This window comes from Agelaius phoeniceus, chromosome Z, assembly GCF_051311805.1.
Source record: "Agelaius phoeniceus isolate bAgePho1 chromosome Z, bAgePho1.hap1, whole genome shotgun sequence".
Classification (NCBI taxonomy): Eukaryota; Metazoa; Chordata; class Aves; order Passeriformes; family Icteridae; genus Agelaius; species Agelaius phoeniceus.
Genome location: NC_135303.1, coordinates 15,499,016 through 15,526,322, shown reverse-complemented (window position 1 = coordinate 15,526,322; position 27,307 = coordinate 15,499,016). Strand labels below are relative to the sequence as shown.

General features: G+C 36.7%; 1 protein-coding gene across 4 annotated transcripts in view; it reads left to right on the top strand.

The window, feature by feature from the left end:
• Positions 1 to 27,307, top strand: part of APC (APC regulator of Wnt signaling pathway) — a 93,915-nt gene that overhangs the window by 23,547 nt on the left and 43,061 nt on the right. For all 4 annotated transcript variants that reach the window (XM_077171492.1, XM_077171491.1, XM_077171493.1 and 1 more), the window contains 3 exons: positions 8,619 to 8,771; positions 24,239 to 24,323; positions 25,239 to 25,440. In XM_077171492.1, coding sequence (XP_077027607.1) covers positions 8,637 to 8,771; positions 24,239 to 24,323; positions 25,239 to 25,440 — 422 coding nt within the window. In that variant the 5' untranslated portion in view covers positions 8,619 to 8,636. The remainder of the gene's footprint in view (positions 1 to 8,618; positions 8,772 to 24,238; positions 24,324 to 25,238; positions 25,441 to 27,307) is intronic.

Below are 27,307 nucleotides of genomic sequence, written 5' to 3'. Positions count from 1 at the left end.
GTAAATTGGTGACAATAGATATTTCTGTTTTGGCGTTCTTTACAATTGCTTAAATGTTAAACGAAACGAAGATGCAGAGGTGTTTTCACCACTTTTTTTCTAAAAGGAAAGAGTGACATAAGCACAGTAGTGGTTATGATGATTATTATGGTGATGCTTCTTCCTGTACTTTTTTTACTCTTAAATAGTATTGTTCTATGTAGCCACTGTAGTAGTTCTGTAAGCCACACTCTTAAAATGATAACTTGAATAAAAGATCACTTTTTAATTTAATACTTTAATTTACTTATGGGTGCAAACTTTACTAAACATCATCCCTGAAGTATAAAATACTTGGTTATGATAAATGTTCTGGTACATCTTGTCACACTTTGCCATTGTTATATCATTGTTATATCATTATATCAGCATGGAATGATACAGCACAAGGTGGAAATGCATATGGCTACAATTGGTTCCCTTGATCTCTAAATTCTTATGTTGGATTTCAGTATGCATCTTGATTTAGTGGGTAAAACATTTATGTTGATGACATATGGTAAATTCTTTTATTATCAGTGTGGCAAACTCCTGTTTAAAATAGGCCATACTACTAATGGTGTGCTGTGATGGTAAGTTATTGTCAGCAAAGATCTAGTTTCCACTCATGGTTTTCCAAAATTCACGCAGCACCTGTGTGATCAGGTGCTGATACATTTCCTGCAAGACAAATTGTCTTCTGGCCTTTAAAAGTTCTGAAGGGAACCCTGAAGATGGCCCTGATAGGGCGCCCAATATTTATTGTAAATTATTTTTATAATATATAATAGAATTTTTATAGTATGTACAATATTTTTAACTGATCTATTTCATGTTAGTTGTTTTGAGTTTGTTTTCAGGTAAAATAGGAAAAGAAATACTGGTCTCAGACTTTTTAATAGCTTAAACTTTCTAGCATTGAATCCTTAAAGATTACGAGAAATGTAAAAGTAAACAAGAGCAAGTCATGTGCAGTGAGGGCATACTCAATTAGTCATGAATTACAAAGATGATCATCTTGAAGGATGAGTGTTCAGGCTTATGAATCATTCCTGATCCAATGTAAGTTATGATTCAAATGATGTCTGGAGTTGTTTGTGTTCAATATAGTATTTAAATGCAAATCATGGTTCGAATATTCACAGTCATATTCTGAATACAGCATGACTAACCAGCTAAGGAACTTCCCAACCCTGAATTATAAAGGAAGAAGTGGGAATTTTCTTGACAGTGTAAAGAAGCTGAACTTGACAGTTCATAGCCTGAAACATACAAATTCTTGATTTTTCTTGTTGTATTAGTAAGAATTTTTTTTCATTGTTAGCATTCTTTAGTGGCATTCCAAGCAATAAATCATTTTTATTTTTCACACAAACACACACTTGACCTTTATCATACTTGACGTGTCATGAGGCACACAAGAGTTCAGACCATGGTGTTCTCATTTTTTCTCCTACGGAATGCTGAGAGCATGGATCACTTATCACTTTTGGTTAAAATGAATAGATGATGCTTCTGTTCATGGTTGGTGAGTACAGGCCAAGTATTGCATTTACTGAAGTATCCCAAAATATAATGATGGGTTGAAAGCTCTTGCCAAGTTATGAATTAATTTCTGAAAGAATTAAACACAAAAACACAGTCTTTACCCAATCACCACTCAAAAGGATTTAGGAAGGTTGGGTATATTAACATTTGTTTTAGTCTGCTGTCCACAAAAATAGCCTTCATGCAGAAGTGGATTAAAAAACTAAAAAGAAAATCTTCATCATGCAACCAAAGTGTAGAGAAAATTGTGTGGTCCTCTTTTGAAGGGACTAATGCTTTCACAAGTTGTGTTAGGATAACTAATAACAGTAATGGCTCTTCATCTGGCCTTTTGGTTGAAAACCCTTTGCCGTGGTTGAAAACCCCAGGAATCCACAGTACACAAAATCTACAGATTGTAATTTGTTATCCATCTTTTTCAACGTCATCCTTTTCAAATGTATTAAAAAGAGTAGTGTTATATAACTTGCAATTAATTTTCTGTTATCAAAGCCCTTGTTGCTGAAAGAAACTGGATGAAGAGCAGTTTTCTGTGATGATTGCTTTTTATACTCCTTCCTCCATCTCTAATCACCTAAGTGTGCTAAAGCAGAGTGAATGAGAACATGAACAGATCTGCTGCTCCACTCATGGGTGGTTCTCATTCTCGGCTGAGTATTTTCTTAGTTGTCTCTGACCACATTCAAAGCCACTTACAGACAGCTCATTATATTTGTGTGCCCACATTGCCCAGTTGAAGAGAACCCAAACAAAATGGCTTCCCTTTCAGCTGCTCCTGACTCAAATTTGGGGGATTGTTCTTACATTCAGGTGGGGATAGGAGGATCAAATGTGCTGGCAACAAAGGCCATTTTAGTAAAGGATGGATTTAGCACCAGATGGAAATAACATAGTTTTTCTGTGTGATGCTGGAGAAGGCAGAAATATTTTTTCTGCTGTTCAGAGGGAGTTAGGATAATGGGCTTTTATGATTTGAGTCCAGTGGAGTATTTTTCAGTGAGTAGGGAAGGAGAGAATTAGACAATGCCAGTGAAGGATAAACATTTTTAGATTGGCAAACCTTGAAACCTTGCCCATACTGAAATGGATTAGACAATCCCTGACACAGTGATACTCATTTTTGATAAGTTCTTGAACACAGCACTTGGAGTGCTGATATTTTGCCAGAGCTGAAAACCTGAAGGCGAGCTTCAAACAAAATAATGGAAAATTCAATACAGTATTCAGTCAACAGAGAAATTGAACTAATGCAAATTGGCGTGGTTTGATATGTTCAAAATAAGAACAGCAAAACTCCCCCCCACTTCTTTCTTATGACTGTATAGATAAGGAAGCTGCATGAAAATAGTCCACTTAAGGAACTTAGCTTGGAACAGCTGTGCTGGATTTTTTGCCCCTGTCAGCCTTGCCCCTCTTTTGGAAATAGCTCTGTAACAGCTGCTGAAGCATCGTGGCTAATGACCCAGCACAGTAAGCTTAAACTGACACCTATGTCAGATTACCTTGGCAGTCGAGCAGTGGTTTAGCAGCTGCCACTTGAGCAGCTGAGCTCTTCCCTGGGTGGGAACCGTGAGGAGATGGGTGGAGCAGACAGCTGGGAAGGCACCAGCACAGCCCTCCCTGCCACTAGCCAGAACCACTGCTTCTCAGAACCCCTAGGCCTAGTGCTTAAAAATAATCTGTTTTTAAAGGAGGTTTAGCGTAACTAATAGGAAAAATGTCATGACAGTGTCAGCATTTCCTCCCTGAATTCAGTGTAGTGTGCCCTTGGAGAAACAATTCCCCATTAGACACATTCCTATAAATGAATGACGAAAATTGACAGAATGGTAAAGAATAACAAGGATGAGATCCTGGGCCATGGACTGAAGAGTTGCATAGAATTTGTGGATGTAGAAAGAAATCTGAGCTGATGGTCCTTCCCAGCCTTACTAAATTATATTTTAGATAGTCATGAATTTTGGACTGGAAAAAATATTTAAATGTAGATACAAAAAATTTTCAGAATTTGGATACAAAGATCAAAAAGATCAAAGCTATAAGCATGTAGATGCATTGTATCTATGTGTAGAGTTAAATTTGTTACATCAAGATAAACAACATTGTGAAAAATCTGAGTTACAGAGTTTAGGAGTAAATCTGCTTGCTGGTGTTGATAGATTGTATGGATAAAAGCAATAATAGGTCTCTGAAATATTTTCATGAGGAGATTTACTATATGACAGATTGTTGGGGTTCTTAAGTGGAACCTGTTCAGGGCCTATTGAGTATAAACGCTTGCTGAATTCAAAGAAGGCGGCTCTGATCTATTAAGAAATTCTAAGTTTTCAGGCAACATTATGTTTTTCCTATTACTTGGGATTTGAGATCAAAATGATTGCATGTAAATTCCTGTCTGGGCAGCAGCTACTGGTGCAGTTTTCTTAATACAGGAAAATGCATATCTGAATCTTAACAGTATGTTTGCATAAATTTAGGCTTCTCATTAATTTTGATTTTAATGCGTAAAAGAGTTCTATCCAGCTTGAAATTCCTTTTTGATGTGTATATTCATGCAAAGTGCTGATTCAGTAAAGCGTGAAATTTCTTGTCACAATTTCCTCTTACTCTGATAGGAGATGGAGAAGAAGCTTTTTAATGATGAGAAATATGGGTCAGGGAAGTAGCACAGCTAGATTTTTTGGGTGTCTCTGACATGAGGGTATTGAATTTTAAACTTTCTGCATTCTGAGACTGTTATTTTTCAGAGTAAATCTAGGGAACTCAGGATCTGTTCTTGCCTTTGATGACCACTTTGTGAAGAAACAATACAGTTAAGAGTGTAAAAGGGAGCTTGATTTGAAGCATAATACTGAATTTCACAAAGGTGGGGTTTGTGTTGCATTTGTGATGCATTTTCCCTTGGGCTGGGTGAAATGTGGAATGGATTCTGGAGGTCAGAGTTCTTCCCTTCTCCTCCATTCTCCCTCATTATAATGGTTTCCTACAGGGGGAAAGAAGAGATGTTTTATTCTTGATCCAGCTGATTCTGACATTAGTGGTGTTGAACATGTTTGCGTGTGTAGTGGTAGAGCTTTAGACTAGTGGGCCATGTCTAAAGTAGTCCTTGTTTTCCCATGGGCTGGTTAATTCTGCTCCAAATGAAGAGTGATGTGGCTGGGAAACCTGTGTGGCCAAGAGGGTCGAGAGTTTAACTCTTTCCTCATGGCTAGTAATTTAACCACTGAGAAACTTCAAAAAGGGGATGAAATTGTACAGTCAGTTTCTATTTGTGCTGGGGCTTCTGTGTTTAGAAAACCTATAATATATAATTTATAAATTATTTTTAATTTATAATTATTTTTTACTCAGAGCATAAATCCTAGGATCATTTCAGGACCTGAATTCTGATCTCATGTGCCAAGTTTGAGGCAGCTGGTAAAAATGTATTTTCAGAAGAGAGGCAGATTTTAATTTTGAGGGGTTTATCTCATACATGGACCAGCTTATGTGTAATGGAGCCCTGTGATTTCACTCTACAAATCACGTGCCTGAGAGATCACACAGTGTTCAGCATCAGAAAGCCTAAGCTGCTTTGTGGTCATACGTTACCTTTGTTAGTTTCACCAGTTTTAAAATTAAATAACAGTATCTTGTGTGAAATACTTTGGCATTGTATTATTTCAGAAGAAGAGGCAAATATCTTGGAGATATCAAAAATAAGTACAGCATTTGTCTGTATTGAAGTTTAGGATTGGATTTCTTGAGCCATGCAGTCTGGCTCCTTGTGTAGTATGCTTGGCAGGGATCCCACTGAACTACAAGTTCTAATTAATGTTGCCAGCCTAGGTTGATAAATGACCGATTTACACCCATTTGTTCTATGTCAGTATTGTGTTTCAACATAAATGTTGTTCTCCCTCTTCAGTGTTTTCTGCTCCCTAATAGCAAAGTATGGCTGTGTCATTCCAGCCTTTGATGTGCTGAGGCAGCCAAGGTTTGCCTGGCTAATCTCTTCTAAAATACTCTGTCATCCCCTGATCGCTTCAGATCTTTCTCTGCATCCGCTTAAATTCACTTTTCTTACCCACCTCTTTGTAAAATTATTTGCTAACTCTGAGAATCGTGTTTGTTCTCCTTGTGCCAGTCTCATTGGCAGCACATAGTGCCCCGCAGGCTGGCTGCTGAGAGGCTTCACTGCTCTAGGTTGAGATTCCTTTGTGAGTGACCCTGTGTTGCTATGCTCTGCAATTCCACCCTGTTTCTACTGCTTTATTTCTCAGTTCATCAAATTCATTGTGTATAATGTGGAGCCCTCTGATCTTGTGCAACCTCGTGAATTTATGGGAGCGAGTTTTGATGCTACTTCTTGTGCCAAAGTCAATCGCAAAACATTTTAAAATGCCTGTCACAGTCTGGTTTTGGGGGAACTTTTCTGACATCCTGCCTCCAGCCCAATAATTTGGCTCTCAGAACTGTCCTGTGTCCTCTTGATGTCCTTGAACTGCTCCTTACCTATGTACAGTTTTTCTGTTCATCTCTGTTGCAACTGTGGTGACAGTGTCGCTTCCTTTGGGCATTTATTTAGCAGGGGGGAAAAATTGTTTCGGGTTGCCTAGGCTGTGGTAGTTAGCTAAATTTTTTTTTAATCTGAAAACCCACAGAGCCTGACATTTGAATAAATCAGGAAGTAACTCCTAGTCCGTGGTAGGGTACTGTCTCTTAGTGATGTCCTGCTTTCATGTTACAGGAATAAAGGAAGCTTAGGAACTTAAAAGGGTGGAAAGCCAAACCTCATCTCTCCTTCAGGATCCTTACTCATTTAGCAAAAATATACATAAGTTTGTTATGTATATGAAATACCAGAGCTATGCAATTTATCTATTTCTACCATAGTCCTCCCCTTGTCCATTTTTCTCCATTTAATGTATTGTGTGTGTACATCTTGTTAATAGGGCTGGCTGTTCTAAATTTCAAATCTGTACGTTAGAATTCCTAAAAATGGACCGGAAATTGAAAAACTGGATACTTACTTGTTATTACCTGTCCTTTCATAGTAGTAGTGAATTATAGCAATGGGAGAAAAATACACTCTATCTAGAAACAAAATGCATGTCCTGTGTGGTACAGGGCAGCTTCTGTAAATCACATGTAGATGAATAAATGTGATATATTTTACTGATATACTTCAGTAAAAACATCCTATCAATATTACAATATAGTGCTAATTTGTGACAAATAATGGGGAAAAGTTTCCATTCTTCTTCACTTCTGTCTGCCTTTCCTTGGGCTTGTGCATGCAATGTGTTCTGAAATGTGAACTATAGCTATTAATTTTCTTAATAATAATAGAAATGGTTATTTAATGGATAAAGGCATACATGAAATAGAAACAGTCTGTCCTTACTGGTTTTTTGGTGTTTGTGTGTTTGTTTTGCTTTTGCTACAACTCTCCTTGACAAGACTCAAACTTTTAGGTGAAACAGCCTGATGCCAAAATCCCAGAATTCACATTGTAGAGTAGTTATTTCAGATTGCCTTTATTTCTCAAAAAGGAGGTCTTCAGCAAAGCATGATCCAAGTTTGAAAATAGATGTTACCGATTCTTTTCATTCATGGAAGTCACGATTTCATAAGTGGCAGGTGTCTTCTTTTTTCTTTGATGGTGGCAGGTGCTTGGAAAGGAAATAAACCAGTCATATCAACTGCACTACAGCTTTTTTTACTGTTCCTTGCTTCAGTGATGTACTCTCTCCTTTACATTTCATTCAGTTTAAATTTAGAAAGGTTAAACAGAATTTTCAAAATTTGAACTGAGGAACTAAAATATTTTTGAAAAATTTTACCTTATTTTTGGTAGACTGGGTAATTCAATTGAGTTTCATCGGGAAGAGGAAACATGATTTATAAGGGGTTACACAAGCAGGTTAAAGTAAATACAAAATAATAGCTTTTAATTGTTTCATCTTTTCCAAAGTATATATACTGCAATAACGAAGAAAGGGAATGTTGCCATGTAAGAGGTTTTTTTTGTTGTTTTTTTTTCCTCTGAGTTACAGGCCACATACTCAGGAAATGTCTGCAATGACATTGGAAGGGTAACTTGTCTTATGTGAAGTGCTAGGCTCCCTTTTTTTCTCTGTAATGGCTGATTAATAAGAAACTGATAGTACTAATTCTGAAGAGCTTCAAACATTCATTACCCATGTTTTAGTTAACTTACGTTGTTAGATTAACAACTGCCAGCTTTTGGTTTGGAAAGTGGGTAACAGTTTGTAATTCAGAACGGAAATCGAAGTATTTGTTTCTTTTTCCTATATAATGGCTGAGCAGTTGTGCTGGTGTTCTGGGACTGTGTTACAGTTTTTCTGAAAACAGTATGGCGTGCCTTGATATCAAGAGTAGCCTTTCATCTTTAAATTAAATGGTGCAGTATGACCACTTTGTGCGGAAGAAATTTGTTTTAATCTTGTGCCTGGAAGGATATTTTTACAAAATATCTACATATTTACTACATTTGATGATGTGGAGTTTTTTCAATTAAAAATTCCCCAATATTTACTGATTTCCTTTAGTATAGCATCTCCCTCAGAGTGTGTGCTATTCCTAGGAACATTGAACATCTGTGACTACCATTCATTTTCTAAAATAAGCGGGCAGCCAGCATCTTTTAGATATGTGTGAAGATGCTTGTTATCTACCCAAAAATTACTATATATGGTCTATTATCTGCAGTTCTCCGTGTTGAAACTGAAGTGCCAGTAGTAAAGATGCTTTTGTGTGATACAGTGATTTTCTTTCGTGTATTCTAGCTTCTCCTAATAGCTGATGCAATTGACAATGAACTTTTTTCATTTGCTTAATCATGCACCAAATGGAAGCCCACAGAAAAAAAAAGTCTTGATCTCGCACTAGTTATAGTCATTAACAGTTTGGTGCAATGGATTTAAATTAAATGTTTAGAAAGACGTGTGGTAAATGGGAGAGAGATGATTTTGTGGTTAGATACTTTCAGGAAGTGAAGGTTTTTTTCTAAAATGCTTAAATTTAATATTTTCTCTTACTTTTTTAAGGGCTGAGGGTAGCCCAGGATGGCCGCAGCTTCATATGATCAATTGTTAAAGCAAGTTGAGGCATTAAAGATGGAGAACTCCAACCTTCGGCAAGAGCTAGAGGATAACTCAAATCACCTCACAAAATTGGAAACTGAGGCGTCCACTATGAAGGTATTGCAAGCTCTATGCCTGTGTGTGGGGTTTCTGTCACTGCCCTTTGTGTCATGGACTGGGAATCGCTCGGAGAGTTTTGTGTACTTTTAGATTCCTATGGAAGTCATTTTCCAGGCTGTAAAGGAAAAGCTATCAAAGCTACATTTCTTTATTATTATTTTTTAATTTCAAAATTGTTTTCTAGAAACAGCTCCCAGCATGCTCTTGTAAGCACTACCATTTTAGCACAGCTGTGCTTCTCAGCAGGAAGTCAAGAGTGCTGACCAAGGTTGACAAAGCAAGTATTGTTTGGCTCTTGAAAATGTGGGAAACATTTTCAGTGGAGAAGGTTTTCAGTGTTTTAGGTAATTTTAAAAATTTGGGGGTTTACTATAATTACAATATCTAATGTCTTAACAGGAGAAGTTTCTTTTAACATAAACCACAAGTTCTCCAATCTTTCCCAAGGCCTAAATTAATACTTTAAAAATTCACCGAGATCAGTTCCTGCTGGTGTTTCTTGGCTGAGTGTAGACCTTCAGAGCCCCTCATCCAAGAGCAAACACTACGCTCAAATGGAATTTAGATGGATTTTAATCAGTAGGAACATACACTGTCAGCTGCATCTGTGTGATCCATGATAGTGAACATGGCAAAATTTTGCAAGCCTTAGAGCTGCATTAATGCAGTACTCTTCCTAAGCTGACAAATCCTACTGCTAGCAGCAAAACCGGTCTGCTCTTGATACCTCAGGTAGAAGGGCTCAGAAATTGTTGGTATTTCTCTGTATACTCCTGTATAGGGTAGGCATATTCTAAGTATTAAACTTAAATTAAATTTTTTTTCTCCATTTCCTTGCTTGCCAATCATCTTATGACAGACTTACTGTTCCTTTACATGCAGTGTTTAATTTTTAAAATGTGGTAATTTGCTTAGTATAGCAATTAAAAATATTTGAACTCAATTTTCTTCTCCTCCAGCATGTAGACCATAAGAAGAAAAATTCACTGTAAGAAGTAAAATTCTTCTGCTTTCTGAAACACTAGTTACGACACTTGAAAAAAGCGTAGATATTTCAGATACATTTAATCATTGCATTGCAGTGAAGAATGAAAACGACTTTGCTACCTAAATTAAAAGGATACTATAGTCCTCTACACTAGGTACTTGAAATGGTTGTCATTAACAGCTACAGAAAAAATGTTCATTTGCTGAGTTACATGTCTGAAAACTAGTTCTGTCATTTGTATTATTTTTCTTAAGATAATATTGCAACAAATTTATTAGTAACTCCCTTACACTCCTTGTCATTGCAGTCTAAATTAAGGTAGGGAAGAACAGGACAGATGATCTTACTGCTAGTTTTACAAAAAAAGAGTAAAAATGTCTTTTTTCCTTCTTCTTCATCCACATACAGGTGTTTTGGGGTTTGGTTGTTTGTTTGAGGTTTTTCTACCTTTTGTGCAGATAATTATTTGTGCAGATAAATTATAAATTTCCAGTGACCTAAAGCCAGTCCAGCTGTACAGGCTGGTCTCTGGGGCATTAATTTGGGATGTGGAATGGCTTAATGTTCTTACATTAAATCTGGCAGACCACCAAACAGAAAGTGGCTCTATTGCACTCCTCTGTGCTTATGAACATATGCAGAGGAGAGTTCTCATTTTTTTCTGTCCAAAAGTTCCCTTCTAGATCTAAGGAATGTAACACAAACCTCAAATATCAAACTCGGTATGTTTCTTTTCATTTTGGGGGATGGATGGAGAAAAGATTGTTCAGATTAATTAGATTTTTTTTTTAAACCATCTTCTATTAGGAAATCATGGGTTCATTCCTGCGGTGTATTTGCTCCTGCACCTGGACTAAGTCCTGTCTTTCCCCTGTTTGTTTCAGACCCTTTTCTTTGTAAAGGGTCACAACATAGTTTTGATTTGACTAAAATTTGAAGGATGGTGTGGGAATGATTTTGGGGTCAGATTGGAGTAGGTGGGTGAAGTTTGGTTGGGATAATTGCAGGATTCTCTTAAACTGGAAGATAATTTTAGTTTCACAGGCTTTTGGAGAAAGTATGTGTTGGCTTTTTTTGCACTGAAAGAAACTACATGGTTTGTACAGTTCCAGTGCCATAATTAGGGATAATCACAAGCAAAGTCATTAGCAGAGCAAGAGCAGTCAGGATTGAAAGCCATTTGGCTACAATGTATGCAGTCAAAAAATTTCCCAAATGTCTTGGAAAAAATGATCCTTTGGGAGCAGAGAACTGTCACAGAGCCCTTGTAACCCATCCTGCCAAGTGAAATCCCAGATATTAGCCAGGGAGCAGCAGTGGGGAAGACAAGCTGTGGCTCCATGGCAAACATCCCTGTTCTTGCAATGTGAATTTTGGTCTGTGGCCCAGTGCAGAGACATCTCACACTGATTCTTTGGACTGCTGCTTTGTTGGTGTCCTCATTTCTTTATATTCTTTAATCAGTTGTGAAGGGCGGTAGTTAGGAAGGACATTTTAAAGACAATATTTAAAGAATTTTATTTTGGAAGTAACAGTGTTAAAATGTTGTGTAAGTGTGCCCCATCTTTATAATCCCTTCATTTCAGAATTATAAGGTAATCGTATGGGAATTAAAAGCTTAACATGAGCTCATCTTGCACATGTATTTATTATAAACTACTACTGACCTATATAAGAACTATTTCTGAATGCTTCCTGTTTAAAGTTAAATCTCTTATTTAAAAGTAAAAACTCTATTTGCTGACCAGAAAAATGATGGGTAAACAAAGAGAAATGTGATAATGGGGGGGTGCCAAAACGATCAGTAAAACAATCTCCACTTTATTTTTTAATTTGTGTTGTCCTAGGGATTAACTGTTCAAACAAAAGAAATCCCTCAGAGTGTTATGACTAACTTGGGAAATTCAGTTGTTTTTATTGGCTTACTGTCAGATGAAATACAGCAGTTTGGTATGATAAAAGTTTCTCTCTAAATCAACAAATACCCTGTTTGATGGTCAATGAAATAACAATGTTGGACCATAAATAAAGAAAAATGGTGTCAGTATCTAGATGTAAGAGTAACTGCATAAAACACAGACTAAGGACAGATTTAAAAAAAATATTAACAGTTTTATCTGAATTCAAAACCTGTAAAATTCACAGAGAGACGAGAAGTAATCCAATGTCAGCTATACTACTTTGTGCATATCCCTACATGTCTCCTACATTTGCAAAAGACTTTTTGTGAGACTTTTCTGCCTTTTTCTCTTTAAGGATGGCATTTATTTTTAATGTCATAGCTAAATAATATCAGCATTTTTCCCCATATAAAACCTGGGGTGGAGCTGGTATGTTCACCTTAACCTCCAGAAATCACTTAAGAGTGATATCATGCTTGATTTGCACACTCAATATTTGAATGCTTTGATTTTGTAGTAAACCAGTAATTCATGATATCATGTGTAAGAAAGCCATTTTTAGTATATGTGATGCTCTGTGAGCTAGACATTGTCTCTTTTGTTTTCATGTAGTGCACTTAAAATTTTATTCTACATATGGCTTTTCAGTTTATTCAGTGTCTTCTGTATTGTGTTGACATGTATCAAAAATAAAAAGACTGTTGCTAGAGGTGATTCAGACATGTTGATTTTTTTTGAGAAGTGCTCTAACCAGATAAATATACGCTATAAAGAAACATGGTAGTGGTTAAACTCTTTTCAGAAAATTATGAGCTGTTCATTTGTGTGTTGTGGAGGGTGGTGTTTAGGCAGATAATTTTCTTCATATAAATATTTTAGTTGTAATTATTTTCTGTGTGGTTTTTTTTTATTTAGTTTGCGTGTTTGAAGGAATTAATGTTTAAAAGACAAAGTCCTAGAGAGGACTGTCATTACTATCATGTCCATTGCAGATCCAGAGAGTGATTTGTTTTTGACATTGACAGTGTTTTGAGTTTCTTCTGCTAATAAGCCAACTGGGCAATAGAACTTGCAATGCTATTATGTTGGATTCAAGTATATTTTCACTAAATAAAAAAGCAAGAATGAAGATATTTTATTTTGAGGATTTTTATTTTAAATGGGTTTTTAAAATATTAAGCTATGGTAATTTTATGTGATAGCAAAAGGAATATTAAGTCTCTAGAGTATAATATCCCATATTTATTTCAGTGCTGTGGATACTTTGGGATGTTGATGAATTAATATGCAAATTCTCAGAATTTAAGGTAAAAACAATGCCAAAGAGATGCCATGGGGCCTGGTTTTCATCTTCTGTCATGATGGCTTTGAAAAAATTGTGAGAAAGCTTATATTGTATTAAAATTACAGTGTAACTTCTGTGTCTAAATATGATTTAGTTGTATTTTACCTGCAAATTCAACTTTCCATTATATCTTTTTATGTATATTGGAAAGAATGAATATACAAATCCTTATCAGGAATAGCAGATTGACTATTGATAGTTGATAGCAATTGAATTGACTAATTGATAGCAAGCTAGCAATTTAGCAGCTACAGTAGCTTGTTTAACTCATTTTAAGAAGAGGGACTCTGGAAAATGTGCTGATTGCAGATTGAACCTTGTTAGCCAATGTTTGTCTATAAAAAAGGGAAAATGAATGTTCAGAATGTTCCAGAATCTTAACTGAAGTGTCTTGTACTGTTTTCAGATGGAAGCTGCACTTTGTGATCTCTAAGTCATAAGAGTTACATGAAAAATTTTAAAAGTGCTGATCCTTTACATCAGGCATACTCTTGGCCTAATCACACCCATTTTTAGGAGTAAGATTTCAGATACTATTTGTATCTGTTATGCCCCTTGACTAAATTTCAGGTTTCCTTTTAAATGTCTACTGGGCCATTCTCTCTTTAGGAATGAGTAGCTGCTTTTATCAGATGTCTCCCTGATCAGGCAAGCAGGTGATCCCATTTTCTTTTCAATTGACAAACCCCACTTGGTGGCCTTACAGTCTGCATAGCCATCACTTCTTGATATTTAACCTTGAAAACATGTTTTGTTCTGATCAGCTGTCTCTGATCATCAGTGCTTATTGATCCTTATCATAAAGCATAGAAGGTACTGGCAATGATATTCTAATTGGCACAGCAATTTTTGGTTCAATGTGTTGTGGTAAGCTGTATGCTTGCAAATTAGAATTTGAAGCCCAGCATATTCACAGAGACCTCTAATACATGCTGCTTAACATATTGTCATGTGCTATATGCGCATGCAGTTTCCGTCTGTCTGTGTGTGTACTTCTCAGGTAGGTGGGAGATGAATACATTTGAGAGATACCCAGGTTTGCAATAGCATTTCCAGAAGTCTAACAGCAGTTTTTCTTCTAAGGTACCAGAAATGACACATTTTGCTGTGAATACTTACTGTGTCCAATAACATCACTTTTCCATCTCTGTGCAAAGGGAGAGTGTTTTTAGCTGCATCCTGCCTTTTTTTAATTTTGTCTTCATTTGGCTGGCATTGCATGCAGTGAAATGTTTTGCCAAGGCATATATAGAAAAACACAACTGAAAAATTACATTAAGCTATGAAAACAAACCATTCAGACGAGAATGAAATGGTTAAATATGTTTCAATATGTTAAATATGTTAAAATAGATATATTTGATGTGGAATTACTGTTAGTGAGTAGGCTACATGTAGTAACTAAACTGCTGTATAACCTGAGATGCTTTATTTGAATCCTGAATGTAGTACAATAGACATTTCTTAGTGTATCGTGTTGCGCATAAGAATATTAGCATTATTTCCAGAACTGGATTCCAGAATCTGATTTCTGATTTGAGTTATCTGGTATGTTGTTATTTCTGCTAAGAGATCAAGTCAGATATAGCATAGTGGATTATAGTTGCTTCATGGACCAAAACCAGTGTTGTGAAATCTCCACAGCAACTGGTCACAGTGAACTTGAGGGTATTCCCTAGTATGCTGAGAATATCTAAGTAGCCCTGTCTGGAATTTTAAGGTTCTTGGTTCTTTGATGATTATTCAACTTAAAGGTAGAAAATGAAGTGCAGAATAAATAGTCTTTTTCTTTTTACTTTAGAAAAACACTAGTATCTCAGTGAGATTTCTGCCATTACCTGTATTTCTTTTCAACATAGTCTTATGTCATGTGGAAAAAAGAGATAGAAGAGTTTGACTGGTGATTTTCATCATGGTAAAAATGAACACAGGAGTGTGAACAGTGTCAAAAGAATCTTCTGGTGTTGAGTGAGTGAATACATGGAAAATAAAATTCCATGGCAAAAGCATAGAAGAATCATAGCTTCTAGAAAAGAGCCTTAACTTTATGTACACCATGAGGACTGAATTAATATGGCAACAGTGTAGAGAGAGGTATTAGTAATACTCTAAATACCTGAAAAATAAAAGGGCTTTTTCCATATAGTGTCAAGTTAATGCTTAGTTTGGATCCACAAAGTTGGTCTGATATTGGGAATTACTGGGCATAAGTAGGGAAACAGAACGATTATAATTGTGCCAGGATGAATACCTGCTGATCCAGAAGATGAGTATTATGTTCTGTTCTGATCAACCTCCTCAGGGACGACCTAGTAGAATTCATCATATTAGGTGCCAGAAAAATCAAGTGATCTGAAAATCTTCCTTAAGTGATATGATTGAATAAAATGGGACTTTTCAGGTGAAGACACAGGAAAAGGAGAGGGACAGAGGATGGATGTTGAGCTCTAATAAAAGATCGTGTCATGAGGAAAGTTATTAGGGAATTAGTAATTTTCCTGAATACTAGATCTAAGGGCATCAAATAACATTGTGAGATAGACAGTGGAAAACAAACAAAACAAAGATTGTTTTGCATCATGTGTTTGCCATGGGAGGTAGAACCACTGGAGATGTGGTTTTAGGAAGTCTGCAAGTCAAGGCCAGAGGGAATCTGAGGAGAGGACATTCAAGAGAAATGAACAGTAGGTTTTGTTCATGTATCCTCTCAAGGTTCCTGCTGTTGGAGAGGAAGGAGGTTGGTTTGGAAAGATGTTTGGTCTCTCTCAGTGTTAAGGATGGTGTTTGCTCTTGATTCTGTTCTTGATTCTTGTCTAGAGCACAAGTCATATGAGGAGCAGCTGAGGAATATAGGGAGGCTTAGCCTGGAGAAAATAAGGCTCATGGGGACCTTCTTACTCTATACAACTTCTGACAAGAGGTTGTTGGTGAGTTGGGGGTAGATCCCTTCTCTTAAGTAACAAGGAACAGGCTAAGAGGAAATGGCCTCATGTTGTACTGTGGATGTTTAAATTGGATGTTATGGTAAATTTCTTCACTGAAGGAGTTTTCAAGCCGAGGAACATTCTGCCAAGGGCAGTGGTGGAGTCACCATCCCTGGAGGTATTTAAAGGATGTGTAGATGTGGCAGTGAAGGACATGGTTTCATGTAGGACTAACCCAATAGTAGCTTTAATGGCTGATCTTAAAGATTTTTCCCAGCCTAAGTGATTCAGTGATTCTGTTATCATCCTGTAATGTCAGTACTATGCTGCTGTGAGGTTGCAGACATGTTACCACTTTTACTGCATCCTTCAGTTGTGGTATTTTTTTGTTTCCCATCATCTTAGGTCTGTCTGTGCATGCCTGGCTTACAGCTCTTCAGAGAAGAATTCTGTTTACCTGGATACCAACTGTAGTAAATGAAACGTCTTTTTTTCACTTCCTACTTGAAGCAGTTGAACATAAATTTTCCCTCCTTAATTAGCCTATGTGTCACCAAGTAATGAGAGCCTTCTAGCACACTCTTCATTTGCTCATTGCTATGCAAGGAGTGTACCTCACAAAGTGGTGCCTGTGTTGAATCTGCCCTTGTCCTGGCATTGTTTCCTTGCAACTTCCAGCCAACTCTAATGAGTCAACTTCATTTTGTCTGACTGATTTTTCAGCACTATGGCTGATGTGGCCAAAGTTAAGGGGTTCGGGATTTTTCAGCACTTTTGTACTCCTGGCTCTTAGGAGTTGTTTATATGGTAGTGCAGGCTCTGCTGTCTTAGCAGAGCTTGTTTTTCTTCTTTAAATTTACTGTTCTTTTAAAGCATGTTTTGATCTCTACTCTGTCTGGCACACAGGAGGTGCTTTGTCTTAATTTCTCTGATACTTCACTGGATTTGTTGTTTTCATTCCACCAACAATGGTTGTTCCATTTTGAAGAGCATTAAGCAGGAACATAAATTTCAGCCATCAGTAAAGGGAGATGCAGAAGGATTTGGAAATGCTTTGAAGAGCAGCTAAAGATCCTGTAACAAGTGAGGAGTTTGTGCTATAAGTTTCCTCCTTTTGAGAAGGAAGCTATGTGAGGGAATCAATAAATTAAAATCATAAATGAATAAAATTCATGTGCAATTCATGTTTATATCAGTTGCAGTTTGACCACCAGATCTGTTCTTTGCTTCTAGCAATAACAAACTTTGTGTTTGAGGTTAGCTACAAAAAAACCCTTAGTAATTTGCACAACTGAGTTTATTTTTACTCCTTATTTTTAGATTTAAAACCCCAGAACAAACAAAAACCCCAAAAGCAAATAAACAAAGGCATTTTATTTGGGTTTGCAGATTGAAATATTAAGGAAATTGCAGTTTTTAGGGAGATGATGCCATCCTGATTTTGCCACTTGTTTCGTACATTCTATAATACAACTTTACCTATTCTACAAAAAAATTTTCCAAAGTCAATGTGCTCAATGCTCCCAGGATGGATGAAAATATATATTTATATAACAGTGTTATTTTCTAATTTGCTTCTGCAAAAGAAGTTTTTTAATCTGTACTTTTCAGGCATATAGTGTTGTGCAATGAGTGAAGTATTTCTCTTGAAAGTTACTCCTTTATAGAAATTGACTCTACAGGAGGAATTGAACATTTTTAACTAGAAACTATTTTTTTTTTTGTTCACATTATTAAAAGTAAACTAAAACTCCATCTTCCTCTGTCAGCTGGATTTCTTAGCTAAACTCTCTCTCTCTTTGAATGACTGTGGTCTCATTATGAGTGGGTCACATACTTTCTGGAAATTGCACTCCCCATCAGAAACACTGTCTTTGGACAGCCAAGCTAGTCAGGGAGAAATAAGTGAGAATTATGAGATACACACCTCAGACAGCACTGAACAGTGGTCAAAATCCAAATGCACTCGATCTAAGCTAACAAAATATTTTGCTTTCAGGGTAACCGAATTGTGTTTTGTCTCTGAAATAATACAGCTTTTAAAAAAATTAGTACATTAGCTGTGAATCAGCTAGATGTAGAAATTTAACATTTTACCTGCTTTTTGATGGAGAACATTGGTAACATAAGAGTCTCTGACACTCTAAAAGTCAGGTCCCTTCCAAAGGGCTGGCTACACAGGCACTTGTACAGCAGGTGCATATATGTCCCTGCTCTCAGTGTGAGCTTCTTTTAGCTTTGAATTCATCCCATTCTGCACAACAAGTGTGATAAAAATGGACAGAATATGGTGTAAACTAGTTTCTTCTTTGAGTAGCCATGCTAGCTTTCAGATTTTTTCAAATTTGCTGTTTTCGACTGCCTGAATGAACAGCCTTAGCGTACATGATAATAGCTGGTCTTGTCTGGGAGTGAAATGATGCTTATTTCTCTTTTTTTTTTTTTTTTAGCAAATGCATTGTTTGGTGAACAAATAGGGAGAAAAGGGATTGATTCAGCAGTAGCATTCCTTGTCTGTGTTAACATTTGTGAAATAGGTGCTAAATTCTGAGCTTCTGTAACTTGTGCTGTGTGAATTCACCCAGTATTTTCCTTTTCATATCTGCCTGGTTTTCAAATAATTTCAACACATCCTTACCCAGCATGCAAGCACTTGAACTTTTGAAGTCTTGCAAGGGAAAGCAGTAATCACAGGAAACATTATATGTACTTATGATTTTTTTCCCCGCTAGTGAGAACCTTCATCTTCATTCTCAAATTATTTTATTTGCTCTTAGCTGGATTTTGCATCTGCAGAATGTTTTTTGTGGCTTTTTTGTGCCCCATGCACTCAGTCCTTTCAGGAGGGAAGAGGTGATGTCGTTCTGAAAGCACATGAAGTCACATCAGGATAAAGTGACATAGGGAATTAGAACACTGATAGGCATGGGAGATTCTACAGGAGATAGCACAATAGTTAGATCCTCCAAAACAGAAGTAATTTTGAAAATAATGATGTGTATTGATCATTCAGTAAAATCGAATGTGTTAATGGAAGAAACTGTCATAAGCCAAATTAATTCTTACAAAATGTATCAAGTGATGAATTCTGGGAATTCAGTGACGGCACATCTAATGCAGTCAGGGATGTTATTAGGCTCACATGAACTAAAAATGTGCTTATAAAAGTCATTTAGCATTCTACAAAACACAGATATTTTAAATATCAGTGAATTTATTTAATCTGCAAAGAAGCAGCAACAGCTTTATATTGTGGATCTGTGTGTTTTTATGATTTTACAGTAAGAAATATTTTTAGATCTTTGCAATTCTTAAGTTTCTAACAGGATCCAAGTTGGCTGGAAAATTAAAGAAAATATTTGTTTACTTTTCTTTTTAGAATTTAGGTGAAATTAAGCTGATGATACATATAGTTAACTCCATTACTTTAGACATCCTTCTTTCTGAGCATAAAATCAGATAATTTTAGTTGACCTGACAGTGTACTTGCACTGAGAACTTGGTACTGTCTTCTGTAAGTGGTTATAGCAAGTGACAGCTCCTGAGCATGGTGACACTGGGTGAATATTTTCCATTTAGAAAATGACATTGTTGGAAATTAAAATGAACAACATCATTTCACATAAGAAATGCATTCCTCTTTCTGCAAGGTTGAAAGTTGAGTTGCTCCAGTGTTCCACCTCAGTCAGCAGTGCTGTCACTGATGATATTATCATTTGGACCTGGCTACAGGGTTCAGCATCCTGAGCAGTTCTTTGCACTTGAAGGGCTAGAAGGGCTCCCAGCAAGCCTGATTAAGCAGCCGCATAATTCACCAAAATGTATAGGAGCAAAGAGCTCCTTCCAAGCACTCTCTCAGCCGCTGTGAATGTTCTACCATATGTGACAGAATTAATGCACTGTCTAGTTCATGTAGTTATGACAGGTCATATAAGACCTTGAACTTAAAATTTCTACTATCTCAAAAAAAAAAATAGTATTCTGATGTCTACCCCCCCGCCCTCCACCATGGTTCTGACATTTAATGGTTTTGTGGAATTTGAGTGATATTCTTTGAGTATATGTTACCTTTTTTTCTGCTTTTCTAAATAGTAATTGAAACAACACTCAGCTCCATCGGAGGTCAAAAATTACTTTAAATTTAGAAATTTTATGTTACATTTTCAGCATACCAGGTTAAAATTATGCATACCAATGTGGTCAGAAATACTGTAATTTAAAAATAACGCTGATTTGGTAAACCATGATTTTTTATTCATTCATTATGCATATTCCCCTCCTGTATGCTGCTAATAGATGTTGGATTGCTCTCTGAAATTGTGAACACTTTCATGTGTTTGTGGGATTAAACCTGGTTTTATACTCAAATGTTGTAAATACAGTGGTAACCAGCATAACTGGCCTGTGAGTGTATCTGGTGTCCTGCATCCAGGAGTTTCATAAATTTAATTTTCATTGTGATTTTCATAGATTTTGTCATTCACTGAATCCACATAGCTATGACAAAAGTGAATACAAGTAATAAGGCTTAATGTTTAAGGGGTGGGGGAGAGAGAATAGTGTTTACAGAAGACCAAACATATCTGAATTGTCATCAAAATGTATTTTTACATATACCATATTTTGAAATAGTCGTAGGTATTCATATTTATACTTAAAGTTCCCAAAAATGGAATACACTTTAAGTCTTAACTCCTTGGGATTTTAAATCCGCCGTTGTAAGCATTATTCCTCTGTGATTCCTTTCCTTATTAGCAGCTTGAGTAAGTTTACAGCCTTTAAGCCATGTTATTTACAAGAACCCTTACCACTTAGCTGGGTGCATCTACTTTTAGTTAAGGTGCTTTTATTTACCATAGTTGTGCATTTACATGCTGACAGATCTGATCTCTTTTATTTAATAATTCATAATGTGGGTTTTATGTCAGGATTATATTCACAGAGTCCAAACAAAAAAACCCACCCAACCAGACAAAAAATAGACAATGTTTCAGTACTTCCCAGTCCAGAGACTGTGAAGACAGAAACCCTTTTAAATGATGATGAGTCATAGGGCCTGCTCCATTTCCAGAAACATTCTTTTGTACTTCTGCACAGAACAAGATAAACTAGGTTATACTTATACTTATACTATACTAAAATAATTTGACTTGCATTCTTTAAAAGAACAGAAAAAACCTTGGAGCCTTTTCTTATAGATTTACATTTGTGTATATTTTCAGTAAGTCACTGCTAAGTCAGTAAACAGTTTGCTTAATAATGCTGTATACCACTTACTTAAAATACTTACTGAAATTTGCAATAATAAACAGATACTGATTGAACCTTGGAGACTATTTTGTGCTTTAGCGAACATGATATCAAATTTAATATAAAATTATCATGGAAAAATACTATTTCAAAGCACTATGTGCATGTAAACAGTGTTACTGTTGAATCCTAGATTATAAATAGTGAATAAATAAAAATTTTTATTAGCACAGTAACAGGTAACTTGCCATGTTTCCTCCAGAAGGATTATTGCAGAAAATGGCTCTGTTCCTTGTTCAAGTAAAAGCGCAAATTCCCTGACTTGTCATTTTAGCACACAGCCTCATTTTCTACCAGTACCTGGCCCAGGGGCTGCATCTCCTGCTCTAAAAATTTCATCTCCTTTATTTAACTGCCTATTGAGTGGTCAGCTTAGATTTTGAAGTGTACTGTGGTGGAGTTTAAAGTTGATGTCACAGCCTCGTAATGGCATTGTTGCCTTAGCAATAGCGCTGTAGAAAAGAAACGTAGAAAAATACAGAAAAGCTAACTTGAGAAAAGTGCATGTGCTGTTGGAGGAAAAAGGGGATGATACAAAAACTAAAAGTTAGAACTTAAAGTTTGAATTGAAACATAAAATTTGAGCAAGGTGATCCAGTGTGCTAGTGTTTAACTGTTGCCAGTATTTTAAAAAGAGCAGTTCCTTGCTGACTGGACACTTCAGTCATGTAATTTGATAGGGCAGGAAAAGCTGATGGTAGTTCCATTTAGCATCTCATATTGGCTCTTAAAGCAGGAAGACTCATTACATAGGGAAGTATCCTGAACATGCTGAAACAGCAGATGTGTCACACATTTGAGAGAGAGGCTACTAAAAAGGGAATGGAAGGAGATGTGGGATTTTAGGTTTCTCCCTTGTAAAACAGTGCTGTTTTCAGAGAAAAATGATCCATTAGTTATTTCTATATTTATCTGAGTTGACAGGTTTCCAACAACAGTGCAAAACTCTCTCAAGACCACTTCACGTATCATACTGCCCTTTAGACTTTAAGCCAAGACTGCTGTCTGCAGATCTGCTCTTGCATCACACAGTGCAGGAGCCCTTCTTTGAAAAACACCGTATCAGTTGTTTGTCTGCCTTTGCTGACAGGGCAGATGTTACGTATAGAGATGGCTGGGCCATATGGCTGATGAGGGTCCCCTTGAACATACTTATAAGCACAAGCAAAGGGAAGATGTCTTTCCAAGAGTATGGATTTTATCATCCCAGGCTTGATCCTAAAGGCAAAGCTGACATTAACAGGCAGTGCAGTAGGAGAAGCTCTGTCGGTGAATTGTCTTGAGGACCCAGCACACAATCAATCTATATATCAGAGTATTTTGTCTGGACTAGTTTCAGCCTGGTCCCATGGAGTGAATGCCCATCAGCAGTCCTGGGTGTAACTGCTGGCTTGACTGGATCCAAAAGGAGTTTGGTTCATGCTCCAAGATATCTGCAATGGGAATCCAGGTACAGCTGGTGTGGGAGGATGGAAGTCTGGCATCAAACTTGTCCAAACTAGGACATGAATGTGGACAAACATCTTGACTCCATCAGTAAACTGGAAATTTGGGTGTCTGTACTCCAGAATTCTTCTTCCCAGAGCAGCATGGCTGAGGCTGCAGCACTTGGGCTGCTACCATTTATCTGACTTTAGGGCTTGAGATTATTTCCCCAGAACTGCACAGTTCTGTATTCAAAATCCTTTTACTCTCCTCATTTTTTTTTAGTTACAAGTAACAACACTTGGAATACAGAAAAGCTCGTTGCTGCACTGCTTTAAAAAAAAATCTTGACTTTTCGTAGATGCCTTTTCGTATATGCTTTTTTTTCCTCTTGAAAAGAGAAAAATGCATTTAAAAGGTACCTTTTGTGTAAGTTGCAAAACCCTCTAATATTGACAGTAAGGTATACTAGACTCTTAAAAGAGCAAAACTTTGGTATGGACATATTTTTAAATTGTCTAGAATTCATTAGTTTTCAGATCTAAACAAAAGTACAATCCTTCGTACATAGACCCTTTCATACAGGGTCTATGTATGAAAATTACAGAATACCTTCCATTATTCAGAATTGGTTTCATCTCCTGACTGTTGCTGCTTCTAAAAATATTTTCTGTGGTTCAGTATGAAAAATGGTACTTCAAATTCCAATAAGGGCTTTTTGCCTTGTAGCCAGTCTTTTATTTGTTCTTTCTATTGATACATCTGTCATGATGATATTGAAAAGACTTTCATTAAGTTGCATTTAATTTTCTATGTGAATTTAGGCCACTGAGCATTTGGGACCTGGGGGCTTACAGGCCCCTCTAGTGTAACAGTCATTGTTGACTATGATTTTTTTGTACATCAGAACTATGTTCCTTCAGATGTATAATTTTAGCATGCACAGCACATGGTAGTATTCTTGGATCTGAAGCTTCAGCTGAATGATGGAGTCTACATCTCTTTCTGGTGGGCCTGAGGGTGGTTGAAATAGAAGTAGTAATAATACAAATAATAGGTGCCATGAAGGAAACCTAAATCTTTTGCTCACAGGCATGGAAATGGTAGCATTTCTAGTAAGAATAACATGAGTCTTCTTGTGGGTTTACAGTGGTGCTAGGGCCTCAAAGAAAACACATCCTGGGGATTGCTTCTAGTCAAGATGCTTTTCTGTTAGTTACATATCCAAAATTTATTTTTACAAGACTGACTGATTTCTTTGTGCTTAATTCAAAATAACTGTTATTCACTTTGAGAAGAACTTCCAAATAATCCAGTAGATTGAACTGCCAGATAGGTTTATGAAAGATACACTTTACATCATGACAGTGCTGGCGTAAACATTGTAGAATATATCTGATGGCAATTAAAATTATGACACTTGATCACTGCTCACATACATAATTTAATTATAATTTACATCAGTGTCTCAGCAGCTGTTACATGAGTGTGCACTTTAGGGCAGGATAGGATGCATTTACCTTGTGTGTTACTATTGTAATGATTTCTTAATTAAGCTTAATTTCTTATAGGAGGTACTGAAACAGCTACAAGGAAGTATTGAAGATGAGGCAATGACATCTTCTGGACAGATTGACTTACTGGAACGACTTAAAGGTAAATCTAGAATTATGTTTTAAGTAGGTTAGTTTTTTGTCCTTTGTTTATAGTTTGGGGTAACATTTTCAAAGTCGTTTGTATCTTCTTTTCAGTGCTGAGCTTGATAAGTAGGCATAGTCTCAGTGCCTAAATATTTTTGCTAAACATTTTAAGACACATCCTCATGGAAAAAAAAAGTCTCCATATGTACTTTTGCTACTGTAACTCTAGAATTTCATATTAATTGCATTTGATATAACTCACATTTGTTTCTTCAGAAAAAACAGTCAATGTTGGTGTAGTTCCACCAATTTTCTATATTTGTTTGCATATCCTGCCCTCTCCATGTCATATTACTGAAATTGTTTCTGTTATTCTGCAAATTTATGGTCCCTTCCCTATAGCACGTGCTGGAATGTGTATATCCCATTGTATGGGAAGTGCCAGCAAGCCCAGACCACTAACTCCCTGTATACATCCATCATCCCTGCCTCTGACCCAGAAATTTCATAGGGATGTCTAAGACCCCTGTGATGAACAGGGTATTCATCTGTTACATGATGGTGAAACATTTGCAGGACCTCTGGAAAAGAAATTGTTAGGAAGTGGGCCACAAGGTAATTCACATGATGTTTATGCAAAACCCTGCCCATTTCTTAAGTCCTCTAAGAAGGAGGCAGGCAGGCTTTTGTAGGATACTGTTCTGATTGCCAGGATTGTAGTTTGGCCATCTGCTCAGATAACTGCTGTTCCCCAAGTCCACTGTATCCGTTGTTTTTGTTCACAGTATTTTCACTGCATTTCTGTGCAAAATGCTGCTGTAAAAAAGCTCATGAATTCGTTCAGAAAGTAAGAAATTAAGATAGAAATGATCTTTTAAGTTTGTGCTACTGAACTTTCAGCTCTGAAAAATGTTTGCTGTTTATTATCCAGAACTGAATTTGGAAAGCACCAGCTTTGCTGGGGTGAAGTTAAGGCCAAAGATGTCGGTGCGCTCGTATGGGAGCCGGGAAGGGTCCGTGTCGAGCCGCTCAGGGGAGTGCAGTCCAGTCCCCATGGGGTCATTTCCAAGAAGAGGCTTTATGAATGGAAGCAGAGAAAGCACTGGTTACTTAGAAGAGCTAGAAAAAGAAAGGTAAATTTATTTGTTTATTCCTCCAGTATGTATTGACTTCTCATTTTAATGCGGAAGCTTACTGATACACCTAGTATTTAGCTATCATGAATATGGTTTTGATCAGTGGTGTATTTACCTGTCATTTACCTTGACAGGTAAGAAACCAGAAATCTACGTTTTATTTAGATGCACATGGAGAAAAATATTTTAAAAATAATGAAGTATCATTCAATTTCTACTGTTTCTTCATTTGTGCATTTCATTGTTACTCTTTGTTGGCTGAAGGTTTTCTTTTTATTTTGATAAGCAGGTTGTCACTGTCTGAAATATGTTTAAATAGCGAGGGTGGAGCATTCTAACCCCCTCCATATCTCCTCACCACTGTTGATAAATGCTGAAGCTGTAACAATATGATGGTGAAATAGTTTTCTCTCTTTTGCAAATGGTTATTAAGTACCATAACTGGTTTATCAATTATTTACTATTAGCAGACATTTACCTAGTGACTTTACTCTCTCAGCAAATATATCAGCTGAACAAAATACGTGTTCTTATCTTCAAGGTGTTGTTCCCATCAGACATTTTGTATTGATAAAATCCTGGAATTTCTTTTCTTGAAAGGCAGTGGTACCCATTTATAGGAAGAACATACTTTCAGGTCATAATACAGAATTGTAGCACTTATTCAGTCACTTACAAGGGAAATGCAAAGTAAGAGATGTGCAGCTGTTTCCACTGAATTCATCTTTATTTCTTAAAATGAATCTGACTGAAATACCAGGTGCTTTCAGAAGCCCATCTGCAAGACAAGGTTTCTTAAAGATTTGGTCCTACTTAATGGATGGGGTACCAAGCTGTGGGCTGCAAAACCAAATAAACTGGAACACAGTATTTTTATGCCCAGTATACATTAACAAGCAGAAAAATCCAATTTGAAGTTGTAATAGAAAAGCTTTGTGGGTAACAAGTGCTTTGTGGATAGCCCTCTAGAAACCCCTCCTCTAAAGGATTTTCTCTGAATATCAGCAAAATTTTTACAGCCAAGACCTGAAAGGACAATGCTTTTCTTCCAAGATCTAGGTCCCTGGAGTTTTTTTGTCCTATCAGGAGAATAAAAGTAACTTCCCATGGGTCCATACTGAGCCTGTTCTATCAAAGCCACTGTTTTTTACCTTCTCCTAGCCAGGACCACCACTAATGATACTTGTTCTGTTGCATAAAATGTAGTTTCCTGAGGAACTGTATAAGAATATTTAGGAATTTGGGAAACTATCTACTTGTTCACCTCAGTCTTCAGGAGTCTGATGTGTATGTTATTTACTGTCTTAACAAACTGTCCATTTGTTTATATTCTTCCAGTGCTATGTTTTACTATGGGTGATGCTACAATCTTTAAACACAGTTGGAACTTCCAGTGTGGTTCCAGTGAACTCCTGCTCACTTGGAACAAGCAGTATTTTTAAGCAGCCAGAGTTCTTTAAGGTGATTAGCACCTCTGATTTATGATCTATGATCTTTCCTCATCATGGTGGATTCTAAGGTGATAGTTTTTAGGACATTTTTCTTGGCAGTGAACCAGTCTGTGTTCCGAATAACACTGGAGAAAAGGGATGAGGATATTTAATTTCAGAGTAGCTTAGACACTGTTACTGTTGTAGCTGATGAGGTAAATATTTGTGCTGTGGAGAAGATGGATGTATGGAGGCATGGCCAGATCACATCTAGCTTCATTATTAGTGAAATGATGGATAATCCAAAACCACTCTGTTCTTTAAGCTGTTTCAGGGTACATGTGGAAGCATGAAGGGCATTGATAAGAATCCTGGGTAGCCAAAAATGAATCAAATCTTAGGGGGGAGGGGCATAGGACTGTGCATCTAAAATC